The sequence below is a fragment of the Malania oleifera genome, chromosome 8 (genome assembly GCF_029873635.1).
Source record: "Malania oleifera isolate guangnan ecotype guangnan chromosome 8, ASM2987363v1, whole genome shotgun sequence".
Taxonomy (NCBI): domain Eukaryota; kingdom Viridiplantae; phylum Streptophyta; class Magnoliopsida; order Santalales; family Ximeniaceae; genus Malania; species Malania oleifera.
The window spans coordinates 21,624,799-21,638,673 of record NC_080424.1 but is presented as its reverse complement, the minus strand read 5'-3'; the positions used below and the strand labels follow the sequence as shown (position 1 = coordinate 21,638,673).

Genomic DNA, 13,875 nt, shown 5'->3' with positions numbered 1-13,875 from the left:
AGATCACTCCATCTAAGCTATCATTCAAATTGAAAGGGGAAGTATCTAAATGTAAAACTTCTATCATGTTATGCTTACCAACATTTTCAACTTAGAAGTATCTTGAAATTAAATGTGGCATGCGCTTCCTAAACATAACTATTTTGAATACCTGAGATAAATATCTTCATGGTTGCCACGTAACTCCCGTGTTTACCATATGATCTTGCATATGACTGCTAAATACTTCGAATCAATGTGGTTATATCTTTCTGGTCATGTTTATTTTATGTGTGCCTAAATAAGATACCAGAAAACTTTTGTTTGCATAATTCTTAAAGTATCTTTCTTAGCAAGCACAACCCCAGTACCTTTGACATTATCATAAGGGGGCTATACATATACTTATATACCTGTACATACATATATATATATATATATATATATATATATATATATATATTCTTCTAGCAAGAAATATTGTTATTTTTGTCACATCATACTCTCTTGCTTGTGTGCCCCAATGCCATATTTTTACAACAAAAGGGAGAGTGTGTTAAACAAGGAAAATTTTTTTTGGGAACTATATTTCTCAAGCTAAGATATATTTTAAAGTCATCAAATGTTCTTTTCCTTAGCTCAACTTTTTTACTAATGCCAAAAGGGGGAGAGGTTTCTTGAGCAAAATGCATGCATGCGCCTTATACGCTAAATGCAATTAATATCATCTTATGTCTTGTGTCTTCTTTTCTAAATATGCTTATTCTATGGTGCTTACTTTTACAACATGCATATTCTTTGGGGCAGCCTCTTCAGGCTAAACCCATTTTACTCATGCGTGTTTGTTATCATCAAAAAGGGGGAGATTGTTGACTCTGTGAGTCCGATCTCTATTTTGATGCTGACCAAATACTATAATCTTATGTGTGTATTTAGCATGTGCGTAGGTCTATTATTGAGATCACACATAAGGGACAGGGAGCATAGAGGTCAAGACGGATTATATATATTCACCTGGCGAACCTCATTGAGTGAAGGGCATGAAGACTGAAGATTTTTTGCGATCATTGTAAATTGCATTTTGATTTCAAGTTTGTAATAATCGACTGTATTATTTGCATGTCATGCATAATAAGATATAAGCTCAAAGACGCTAGACTGACCTTAGGACCCAAAGCATTGCATGAAAAATCCACTCCCTATATTCATTGGTCATTTATTTTGAGCGAGATTGTTTTTACATATTCATTATACAAGCTCACACTCTCCCTTATTCATATTTGATAGTGCATTGATTTTTTAAAGAGTTGCTTAAGGCTTTTCCCATAATATTTCATTCATAAATATTTGATTGGGAAAAACCCTTACTTGGTTTAGGATCTTGCATCCTCATTGCAAGATTCATAAGCTTGTTTTGTGCTTTAATAAAAACATTTTTAGCAAGCATAAAACTCTATTATCTACTGTGCTTTATATTTGAGAAATATTTTTGTGATATTTATTTAGGGTTGTAGAGGCTGTTTGATTATTCACACAAGAAGCATATTAGCTTAAGATCAAAAGTCTCACTCTCACATACACACATTGATATACCTTATGTTGAGAGTTAACACATTAGTTAACAAAATCTCACTTGAGTTTAATATCCTATCATATATGAGTGCATTATTTGGTTGATGTTAGGATTGGTGTATTCCCAAAAGGGGGGGTAAATTGGAATTTTAAACTTTTTCTCCTAGGTTAAGTAAGATATCAATATTATTTCGCAACCTAGGGCATTTCTAAGCAATCCCATATGCACAGATAAGATTAATTAAGTTTTAAATGTATAATTAAGTTTGAATATGCCCCCTAACTTCAGCCATCTTTATTTTATCCGTACATTAGATAGTTTGGGGGAAATATTTATATAATTACCACATTGAAACCTGGCCAAAATTTTAGAAAAATAAATAAAATAAAATAATTTATTAATTCATGTTATTTTTATTTATTTAACATAAGGTAAATAAGAAACATTGATTTAATTAGTCTCATAAATTTCTATATACTTTGGCCAGAGATTTAGTTTTAAGTTCAAAACGTTACATATACTAAATTATTAAAGCTAAAAAAATTCAAATTAAAATAATATATATAATCTTTAACTTTTACGTTTATTCAAAAATTTTAAAATTAAGTCTCATTCACATAATTTGTCAGCTTTTTATCTAGCTACTTGACAATATTATTAATTATAAAATAGAGTAAAAGTTTAAATATTCAATTTCAAAAATATGTTTAATTCACATTATTTGTCAATTGTTTTTATCCATCAATTAAGTTCTATTATTAATTGTAAAATATAAAATATACAACTATGTATAAAAAAAACAAAAAACTACTACTTCTACTGGTGCATCACACATTCACATAATCTATTTAGGCACCTTCACTTAATCACAAAGTCAATTTTTTAGAATCTCGACACAACAAGCACCTCGAGTTTTACCACAAAAATTAAAAATTCAAATCATATAATCTAATTACATGCTATCAAACATGTTGTTGTGAATAAAAGATATAAGAAAAAAATACAAATCATATAATATAATTCCATGTTATCGAACACTTGATTTCATATGCATTCATCATTAATTCAAATAAATTTAATACTCAAAAATACAGACATGAAAAAAACCCAAACCTCAAATTGGGGGTCCCAAAAATATGTTTCAAAACACCAAATTCACTTCAATATAACCAAATTCAACATATAAAATATCAATTTCTACTACAAACTAACACAAATTTCAACTCAAATTTTAGAATCTCAGCACAACAAAAACAAAGTTTAATGTAGGAAAACATACCTCATTTCCCTTCCTTATCTAATCATTTCCATTCCTTATATACTACCTTCCTAACGTTCATGTTGTACTTTGTGGCAAAGCGTTTGATTATACAATCCAGACCCAACGTTCACTTGCTAGTTCAGAGAATCGTTAGGTCACCCCCCCCCCCCCCCCCCCTCTCCTTGGCTCTCTCCCCTCTCACCCTCCTCAGCGAATTGCAGAGAGAGTGGAAGAAGAAATGATATGGCATAGCAAAAAATGCTACTTGAGATAATGTTTTTTCAGCCTCCACACGTCAACAGGCTATGACATCTCCCAAAACATTAAAAGGTCCAACATCTTTTACTAAAAAACGCTTGATGGGCCAATATTTTTTGAGATGCATCAATTCTGAAAATAAAGTTTCACTCGAACTTTTCTCAAATATTTTTAATTAAAATGAATTTAAATTCAGAAAAAACTCTAGTTAAGGATTTCTACGAAGAAAGGAGAGATAAGAAGCCTAAAAAACCAACTCATAAAGTGTATTCCTTGATGCATATCTCTCCCAGCTTAAAAGAATAGACTCTCTTATAAGCCTCAAGAAAGTAAAGGGTGAAATTGCACCAAATATGAAAAAGTTGGTGAGACACAAAAGGTCCTCAAAGGTCAAAGTACTTGCCGGAGGGACAGCTAGCTCCTTGGTGTATCAACTAAGGCTTCAGCTAATTGACGACCTCAAGAACAACCCTAGGAGAAGGAAGGAGCCTCCAGGCTTCACTTAAACATGTCCTGGCCCTAGAAGTACCAATCTTTTGGAACAAGAAGCAAACCTTTCAAGCATTGTACTTTAAAATTTTTGGTTGAGGCAATTTCCACAAATACCTAGCACATATGCACCCTTGCCACAAAACAAAATAGAATGAAGTTGATGGATATTTGGAATAGAAAAGTAACAAAGAATCCCGAGAATCATTGAAGTAATTTTTCAAAGGGGAGAAAAAGTTAGGGGGGGGAAGTAGTGGAGAGTCGAATAATAAGAGAAAGAAAAGTGAGAAAAGGATTGAAAGTTTTATAATGGAAGCCTGGGATTGAAAAGATATCAAATACAGCCCCTACAACAAGACCGTAACAAGTATCAAGTCTATTGCATTGGTAAAAAATAGAGATGCAAGACCTTGAAAAGTGCAAAGGTGTCATTAGTTACCTATGCCCTTAATTCGTCCTCCTATTTAGATTTGTGAGAGATAAAATTTGCATCAACAAGGACAAAAGTTGATGAATAAAAGAAAAAAATTTGTTTCTTTCCCCACGATTGATGGAAAAATGAAACAAAACAAATAAAAATGAGTTACATTATCTTATTTTCCTTATTTCCTCCTCCAATATTAGTCTAAATTGGATGGAACGGCTTTTATGGACCTAGGCAGAACATTTAGTATTAGTATTATTATACTTATACTAGTCTGACAAGTAACAACCAATGCTAGTGGTGTGCATTTCCTACAGTGGGGTTTTGGTTAACCTCATCCACTCATAGCAAGAGGGTAAGAAAGATTTAGAGCCTATTTGATATCTTCTTTTTCTATTTTTTATTTTTATTTCTTCACAGTGAAAAAATAAAAATACGTTTGTTTGTTTATATTGTCAGTTTTTTATTTCTATTGTTAGTTTTCAGTTATTTTCACAATCTATTATCAAAAATGGTAATATCTAGAAATAGTTTTTTGGATTAAATTATTCATTTTATATACTTTTAAATTAAAATTAAAATTAAATGATAATATAAATGTAAATATAATTAAAATAAAAATATACATAAATTTTAAAAAATAATAATGAATCTAATTACAAAATACTTTTACTACTTTTGAATTGTCATGTCTAATAAAATTTTGATTGTAAAGTAAATTTTGAAATTAGAACAATTCAGTAAAATAATTATAATAAATTTTATTTTTTATCATAGTAACTGTTTTAATGTGCATTATTTATATATTTTATTATTTTAATCATATTTTTATAATATTTTTTATTTAAAGATGAAAATAAATATTTTTAATTAAAATTTAAATTTATTTTAATTTTGTAAATATTAACGACATATGTTACTGATTTCAAATTTTAAATTTTTATTTCTATATTTTTTTTTTTTTATTTCTCTAATTTTTTATAATGAGGCGCACCTGTGCTGGGGACACGTCACATGTGCACCTCATAAACTGGGGAGAGACGAAAGCAGAATTTTCTTTCAATTGCTCTTTGCAGCTTTTTGAGTACGACTTCACACAGTGCATTGATGGCATAGTAAACAATTTTATGGTCAAGGCAGGGGGTGGGGGGCTGCATAGTGCATCCTGCACAATACAGACGAATACAGAAACAGACAACATCTTCCTTCAATGCACCAGTGGCCATCACAGCCATGCTGTCTCCTGCCATAATGTTTGATGACAGGAAGGCTTTTTGGGAGGACGCGGTCGGTGTTTACTACAGATGTATTGCCAAACCCCGCAACCTGGTTAAGGCAAACTAAATCCCTTATAGTAGTTTATAATCTCTCTTAGAAATAAATAAATAAATACAGGATAAAATAATTATCCTACTCAGTCTAATCCAATGCTAGAAGGTCTTGACTTAATAAACAATTACACCTTCATTTCTCCTTGGGCGAAGAGGAGGAAAACAGTTCCAATCAAAGGAGGTAATGTAGTCCCCAAATTAGGGGGATAGAGTTGGTGACCCCTCTCTCTCTCTCTCCCTTTCTCTCTCTCTCTCTCTACAAAACCAGGAGAGGGAAATGGAACAGAAAGGCTATGACAACACCATAAGCCTTCCCCAACCTCCATGCATATTGAACTGTAGTAATGTTTGAGTGGGCAACCCATTGTTAGTTCCTCGGGAAGATCCATCCGTGCACGTTTTAACCAACCAACAGGAATAAAGGCATAAAATCCTATTTTGCAAGGCATCCATCTGGATGGAGACCTTAGGGCACCCGGGTCATAGGGGGGTTGCTCGGGTCACAGCTAACCCAACCAAGGGTATTGACATCATTTTACAGGCAATTTGTTAATGTTTATTTTTAGTTAGTTTTGATTACATATATGCATGTTTAGATTATTTTAGTTGGATAATAATTCTAATTTTTTTTTAGTATTGATTTTGATGTCTAAAATAATTTTGTTAGTTTATTTGTAGATCTCATATTTCTTACTTGTAACCACAGTATTCATCCGCTATAAGCGATGATTATCAATAATATTGAGGTTTTCGTAAATTAACAAAATAAAAATAAAAAAAACCATGCATAGTTCCATTTTCCAGAACCTTTCAAGCTAAGTAAGAATATACTAATATGACCAAACCTGCCATAGAAATGACCTTTCAGAACATTTCCTAGCTGCAAAAGACAAGAAAGCTCCTGCAATTGATTAATTATTAGGGAAGACCACGACCCATTTTATATTTAATCATATATATAATACCCTGTTTTCGGTTCACAACTGCATGAGAAAATTGTACAATAGCTTTGGTCGATGAAATCCAACCTAATCTGTACTGGGAATTCATGGAAGATTGAAGGGTTAAAAGAAAGGAAAAAGTATATATATATATATATATACATAAGGCCAACAAAACATCCCCAAGTGCTGCACATGGTCCACCATGATGGCTGCTTTCAAGAAAAGGTGCCAAGGAATCTTCTTCACTCCAGTTTTCTTCTGACGAGCCCTTTGAAGAAGTCAAAACTGTATAGCCCAAAGGCCAAAAAGGATTAACTTATATTTATATTGAGATCATAATCAACCCAATACTGCGCCATTCTTTTACAACCAAAGCATAAAAAACACCAATTTGTACCCCACAAGCACAACGTTCTGGTAAAGTTTAGGTAAGCAAAGGGGAAAATGCATTGCTGAGGAACACGTCAATAACATAACTTGTAATTTTAATATGTTACTCTGTTAATCATTTCTATAATTATAATTTTGAAATGTTGATAAGCAGTTTAATTGTTTATTAAATAAAAAATAAAAAATAAACAGAAACTCCAATAGCCTAGCGGTCTAAGATATTTTTTACCACCCTGAGCTCAAAATAGGGTTCTGAAGAACATGGTCCCTAGGCATTGTCGTTTTCCCACATGCCTGCCAAAATGTTCATGAACGAAATCCTCAACCATATGCTTAGTCCTCACAATCTGGTCGGAGACAAAATATGGAGGGACCGCCTGACACATGACTTCAAATACAAGCTTCTAGCTGATGTAGGAACATAACACTACATTCCGGTAAAAATATGGAAGGACAAATATATTCGAATGATTGAAAGAAAAAAAAGATGTTTTCATGAAAATAGTTCCTGATATCCAAGAAGTGGTCATGATCATCAGATGCATAGGGAGAGGGAGGGCACCAAACTAGTAGCTCAGAATATGCAAGAAAGCACTACTCCAATGCTCTTATTATTACTCACATAATGCATTATGTTGTAAAATGGAGAGAGAGAGAGATAGGGAGGGAGGGAGAACCAAAATCGGTAGCTAACGAGTAATCTGCAAGAGAGCACCTCTCTGATGCTCTTATTGCTCTTATAATGGTGCTGTAAAATAATCCAGGCCACTAGGGTGTGTTTGATATGGTGGATTGGCTACGATAAACACCCTTAACTTAGGTTTGGCACAACAAAGGTGTAGGATAGAGATTGGCCAGGAGTGATGATCTTAGTCCATATACATGGAACAAGGCTGGCTGGTCCCTCCATATGGTCTGGGAATCATAAGCAATAAAAGGACTAGAATGCCCTTCATTTTTTTTTCATTTTTGTTGTATTCTTCTTTTCATTAAGGGTTTTTTTGGTCTTTTAAATGATTAACATGTCCTTCATACAAGCAATCTAAACATTGAATTGAAAAAAATCATTGCCAGCCCGGTCCAAAATAAGCATCAGCCACCAAAATAAATGCGCCCTAATAAAACAATTTGCAATACTTCCGTTATACAACTAGCGGCAAATATGCACAAAGCATCAACTTGAATGATCAATATCCGCTATTAGCTTCATCAAGAACTAAGTGGAAATAGTTCAGTAGTTCAGCAGCAATCTAGGAGAATGCTAGAGACAGTTCAAACAGGACTATATGGATTAAACATATGCATAAATTACAGAAATCGATTAACTTCTCTTTTATTTATGTAAAAAAATTGCAGTTTCTACAATAAATGTGTCCCATATACCATAGCTTGACTGGCTTTTTGGATCCAGATAAAGGAAGCAATGGGTTGGTTATTAGTCCTCCTTTAATTATCAGTTCATAGCATGGTGTCAGGGTCCCACATCGGTTGAGTACTAGGGAGATCTTGGGGTTATAAGGATAGTTTGGGCCCCAACTATGTGAGACATCTTTTATAGTACAAACCCGTGAGACCAATGGGCCAAAGCGGATAATACCTCACGGAGTTGGGCCAAGACTGTTACACATGGACTCGCCCATTTTTGTAGTCCCTAACCAAAAAAATCACACACTAAGCATAGCAATTATACCAAATAGTCAATTGAATTTTTACTTAAACCTATACAATTAGAGATCCAAAGCTGTACCAATTATTGCATGACTAAATTTAAGACGCATTTATCTGAGTAAAAGCCAAATAATGAAGCATCTTCTCAACCAGAAATTAAATTTTCAGAAAACAAGCTAGGTTTTCTAGCCAATAAATCATCCTACTTAAAGGTAATAAATTTGAACAGTTAAAAAAGATCTCATCCAGTCATCAATGACTTAGAAATGAGGTGATAAACATCCATAGAGAAGAACAAGTGTCAAAACATTACCAAAGGCACAATGCTGCACAGATCCATCATCAGGAGAGGAAATTGGCCATACAAATAACTTATAGGAAAAATAAAAAGGATTTCTAGTCCTTATGGGTTAACATTGTAAGTCATCTTTGGGCCTGTCTTTTCTACCACAGTTACGGATGAATAGAGCAAGCGAACTTTAGTTTTCCCTTCTGTTAGTCTTTCGACCCTTAGCAGTGTTGCTTCTAGCTTTGTGCTTGTTCTGTAGGTGGGTGGGTGGGTTGGTTGTGGATATTTTCATCCCAAATCTAAGTTGGTCAGTACAAATGAAATTTTATTTTGCTTTCTTAATGGGAAGGAGATGATTGTTCATCACATGACTATGTAGGATAACATTGATAAACAAAACTAATTCATGTGCAAAATCTACATTTTCTTCAACCATAAATGAAGACTATTATTATCCATCTCAAATACATTCATTTCGGCAAAAACTGATTAAAAATCATACCTATTGCCATCAGGATGAAGCTCACACATTTGATTATCATCACCCATAGCTAACAAGTATCCAGAGGATGTCAAACCCTGCAATTGAATCAAATGGTGATTGGAAACCATTTAATTGAAGTTCCTGCAGCCGTTTAAATGCAATGATATAGAAATTGATTCCAGAGTCCACTTGAAAGTCACATACATAAATTGCTAGTTTTTATCATATCATTAACCATCTTCTTCACATAAGAAAATATCTGGTTCTTTCAATAACAAACTCAATTCAACTCGGCTCAACTTTAGACTTAGTCCAATTACTTTGGGTTGACTGCATGAACCATTTTTCAACATTATAAATGAAGGCAAGGAGGGTGATCAACATTATAATGAAGACCAAGGGGTTTCTTTTAGGGGCAATTTAAGTAGTAGAGGAACCCAAGACTATTTAGGGGATAAATGTGAGGGTAGTGGGGTGATTGTTTTGAGAAGGGAGAATTTTGCTGAAGATTCAAAGTGTGGAATCTCTTGGGTGAAGCAGGAAATTCAATCAGCCAGAGAGCAGATTGAGGAGAATCTTATTAATGGCTCGGGTCAAGAGGTAAGTACTTCGGGAATTTACAAAATGGAGATGAAAGTATGAAAGTAAGTTGGCTGTAGTTACAAAGGGTTTACAAGCACTGATCAGCAAGGAAGGAGGGGAAACATAAGAAAAAATCTGCTTGTAAACAATTCTATGAATTCAAAGTAGAAGGGGAAAAAAATTTAAGAAATAGATGACGATGGGAATTTTTATGATGAGTCTCAAAAATGTTCTATGGTTGATATGGGGAAAACTGTGAATAAAACACAGAGCGAGAAAAAATGGGAGGTTGTCTCACAGAATGATAGTGATTTTGAAAGTGATTTTTCTTGTGATAGTGGTCTATTGTTGGATGTGATATACAAAAATCTATATTATGGATCCAATTCATCAGATGTGTTGGGGAATATTTCTTATGTGCCCCCTTCTCCGCTTGAAGGTTTAGAGGATGTTTCTATCTTTGAGGAGGGGGAGCTGGGTGAGGATTTGGTAGTGAGTAATCAGCATAAGGATGGGGTACTACCTATTCCTGACCCTGTGGAGAAGGTTATTGAGCAGAACGTTGCTGTGAATAATCAGCGTAAGGACGGGCTACTACCTACTCCTGTGGAGAAGATCAATAAAGAAGATGTTGCTGCTCAAAATATTTTGGATAGAAAGGGATTGTGGATGACAGATCATGGAGGGAATAAAGTTCAATTGGATGGATCTAAAAGTAAATCTAATAAAGTTCAGCAGGAATTAGCAAGGCTTCAAAGTTCTGTCAATTACAAAGGGGAGCATTTTAAGAAGGTTTTTCTTAATTAGGATTTGATTTAGTTTTTTATTTGTTTCTATTTGTTGTTTCTAGATTTTTTAACTTCTATTTCTTTGTTTTCTGGGTTTTGAAGATCTCGCCCTACCCCAGCTTTGTAACTTTCTCTATTCTCATTCTTAATATATTTCTTTTGCTATCAAAAAAAACATTTTTTAACTTTCAAAGATTTATGTTTATAAGATTACACTATATTTTTAATTTGGTTGCCAACATAACATAATCTTAGTCTTTCCTCTAGATTTGAGAACAGCAAAGATTTACACACAGGACACAAACTGACCTGAACTTGTGTTCCTTCAATATCAAACAAATCAAATATCTTTTTAATAGATACCTCTATGAAATCATTTAAGTCCTAAACTGAGGTAGGCACATTCAAGGGAATAGCAGCATGAAAATTCACTTAATGAAACTGTAGAATCGCCTGAAAGAACTAGTTTGGATAAGATGGGAGTGCACATGGATATTTTCAACCCAATTCTAAGTAGGTCAGTGTGTTCATTGTCTATCTGAATCCACTTCCGTACCAGTAAATCAGCAAGGCAACAATTTCAAACTATTTACATGAATAGTAACAACATTTTCCACCACTTGGCCCTCATTAAACCTATCACAACCACTCCTTTCTCTAGGTTTGACAACAGCAAAGATTTAAACACCAGACAACCTACACAGCTTGTGTTCTTTGCTTCTTTCAATATATAAACAAATGGAATAAAAATCATGAAAATACAAAAACAAAACTGTAGTTTTAAACTATGAAATCACCAGTTTGGATCAGACGTTCGCAAATAATTTCAACTCAGATCTACGAAACAGGTCACAGCATATGATATTTTATCAGTTTCTTATCTGCATCCAGTTCCATACTTAAGCCAGCAACAAAGATAGCAACTATTTCAAACTGTTTACCTGAATGGTAACAACATTTTCCACCAACCGCCCCTCATTCTTTTCCTGTATTATTACTCTCTGCCCACTGCATCCATATAGCAGATCAAAGTCATGACCAGACATGGTGTTGGGCGCCATATATGCACAAGATCATAGTTTTCAACAACCTAAACTAAGAAAATCACCACACATGTACAAAAAACAATGATTGGGACAACTCAACAATAATAGGAGATGAACAATGTCAATCCAGTTCTCCCTGTGCTAATACATATAGTTAAAGAAATAATATGTCCATAAAGCAAGAATTCCTGCCAAGAAATTTGGAGATTAATGAGGGGTATGAAAAAAGGAATAAATTCAAACAAAAAACATCTGTCTGAAGACAGAGACAGCAAGGAAAAGAAGAGACCAACGATTACTCCTAAGGAGTGACATGGCTTAAGCTGAATGCACAACAATGAAAAGAAGAGGCCAATGATTACTCCTAAAGAGTGACATAGCTTAAGATGAATGTACGACAGGGGCAAAGAAAAGCTGGGAAAAAAAAAAAGAAGACAGAGAGAGAATACAATCATGACTGCCAAAACGACCCACAATATTAAGATAAACTATGGCCCGATTTAAAGCAATGAGCAGACAATAAGACATGGCTCAAGGGGAATCTGCTCGCACTCCAAGAGTAAAAAGTTCAAGCAAGGCATGCTCAATGTTAGTGTGTGGGATGAAAGATAAGTGGCTAATATGCTTCAAACAGTGGTAACGTTATTATGCATGAACACCCAGCCCAAGCATTCCCCTTCTATTTCTTCAGTTTCTTGCATTTTTCTCCAGTTTTCTGTCTGATAATGAGACCAAAAAATTTTTTAATAAAACAATCTGAGTGTAAACAATAGAGTAAAATAATTAAGATCCACATATTACCTATGTAGCCATGTCTTATAGTATAGTTCCTCAAGAGATTGAAATCCTGCACAAATGAGCAACAAAAAGAGCTGTGCATTATCCTCTGTATCCTACATGCTCTCTGAAAAACACCATGGTAGTCACTGACCAACATTGCATGTGATTGCACCAAAAGAAAGTGATTGTACCAAAAGAAACTCCAAAACAAATGTTCATAGAACAATTGGGTCCATTGTACTGGTATGCAACAATTGAACTACTTGATGATAATGGGAAGTGTAAATTGTAAAACATCAACATATCCCTAGGTTTTTCTAGAATACCTTGATCATTGGGTATTTTGACAAATTACCAGGTATCAATTAAAGAAGCTAGATAATTAAAGAAATAATCAATATAATTTAATACAAAGAAAATTTTGAAACTTAAACAGAGCATACACACTGAGGCTTATTTTTACAATGCCATAAAAGGCTCAAACAAAGGCTTGCCTTGAGGCTTATTTTCACTCAATGCATTACACATTGAGGCTTACGCATTTGTACCAAATGGCACACCTTTTGCGTCTTTTTGGTTGAGTCTGAAGCATTTTGGGTGTGTAAATCTCAAGTTAGATTTGGCTAGAAAATATTAAATACATGTTTATACTAAAAGAATGTCATAATATGAGTCAATTTCTAAAACTCTTGAACCTCAATTTTTCCAAAATAATCAAGAGTTGCATCTTAGATCTTAAAAATAATTGAGTGTTGCATCTTAGATCTTGAAATAATTTGAACTTTGTAACGTTATAACTATCTCTTTGCATGATTTTTGGAATGGCAAACAAGTAGTTTACAAATTATACTTGATTTTTCCTTTTACATTTGATTCGTAGTTTTCTTAATTTTTCTTTATTTTTAACATTTTAAAAATATATGTAATTTATTTACAGATTTTTATCTAAAAATGAAATTCTTAAAAGGCTTGTACCTCGCCTGTTTAAGGATTAAAACACCTTACCTTATGCTGTTGCCTTTTATAACATTGCTTTGACATCAACAAATAAAATGCCACGCCAAAAAAAAAAATTCATCTAAAGAGATCAGAGCAACATTCTATAGGATTGCTAGTGATCACACAGACAAAATTAATATTCCCAGTTTACATGAAAAGCAAATTATTTGAAGGTTCACACAAACTGCTCACTCAGAGGACTTCAGAAAGTCAACAGTAATAACAGATTCAAGACTGAGGAAAGTAAATCATACATGTCTCTATTCCCTTCCTAGATATACAGATAGAATAGATGTCCATAGATAGACTCCATTGATTCTTAGTTTGATTCTTAGTTTTGGGGCTTAAAAACCTTGTCAATCCAAATTAATCATTCGCCCCCCCCCCCCCCCACCACCTTGAAACTGACCCACAGCACAATGCCCATTCGCTTCGCGCCCAGGAAGGCAACGAAATTCAGTTCATGAGACCGCAGTGGAGTGGAGCAACCGTGACATTTTTTTCCTCAGCTAGATCTCGCTGATGCTACCTAAACAGTAGGTATGCGGCGAATGTGTGGCGTGTAGAGTTGTTGTTCATGCACCTGTCCC

The 13,875-nt window shown here is 33.9% G+C and overlaps 1 protein-coding gene across 3 annotated transcripts in view; it reads right to left on the bottom strand.

The window, feature by feature from the left end:
* Positions 1-6,222: 6,222 nt before the first annotated feature.
* LOC131162440 (biotin--protein ligase 2-like) overlaps positions 6,223-13,875 on the bottom strand; it is a 31,109-nt gene continuing 23,456 nt past the window's right edge. For 2 of the 3 annotated variants that reach the window (XM_058118902.1, XM_058118904.1), the window contains 4 exons: positions 12,308-12,353; positions 11,402-11,468; positions 9,109-9,185; positions 6,223-6,544 (listed from right to left, as the gene is read on the bottom strand). In XM_058118902.1, coding sequence (XP_057974885.1) covers positions 6,502-6,544; positions 9,109-9,185; positions 11,402-11,468; positions 12,308-12,353 — 233 coding nt within the window. In that variant the 3' untranslated portion in view covers positions 6,223-6,501. Of the gene's footprint in view, positions 6,545-7,957; positions 8,301-9,108; positions 9,186-11,401; positions 11,469-12,307; positions 12,354-13,875 lie in introns of those variants that run through there. The other variant, XM_058118903.1, reaches the window with a different exon arrangement.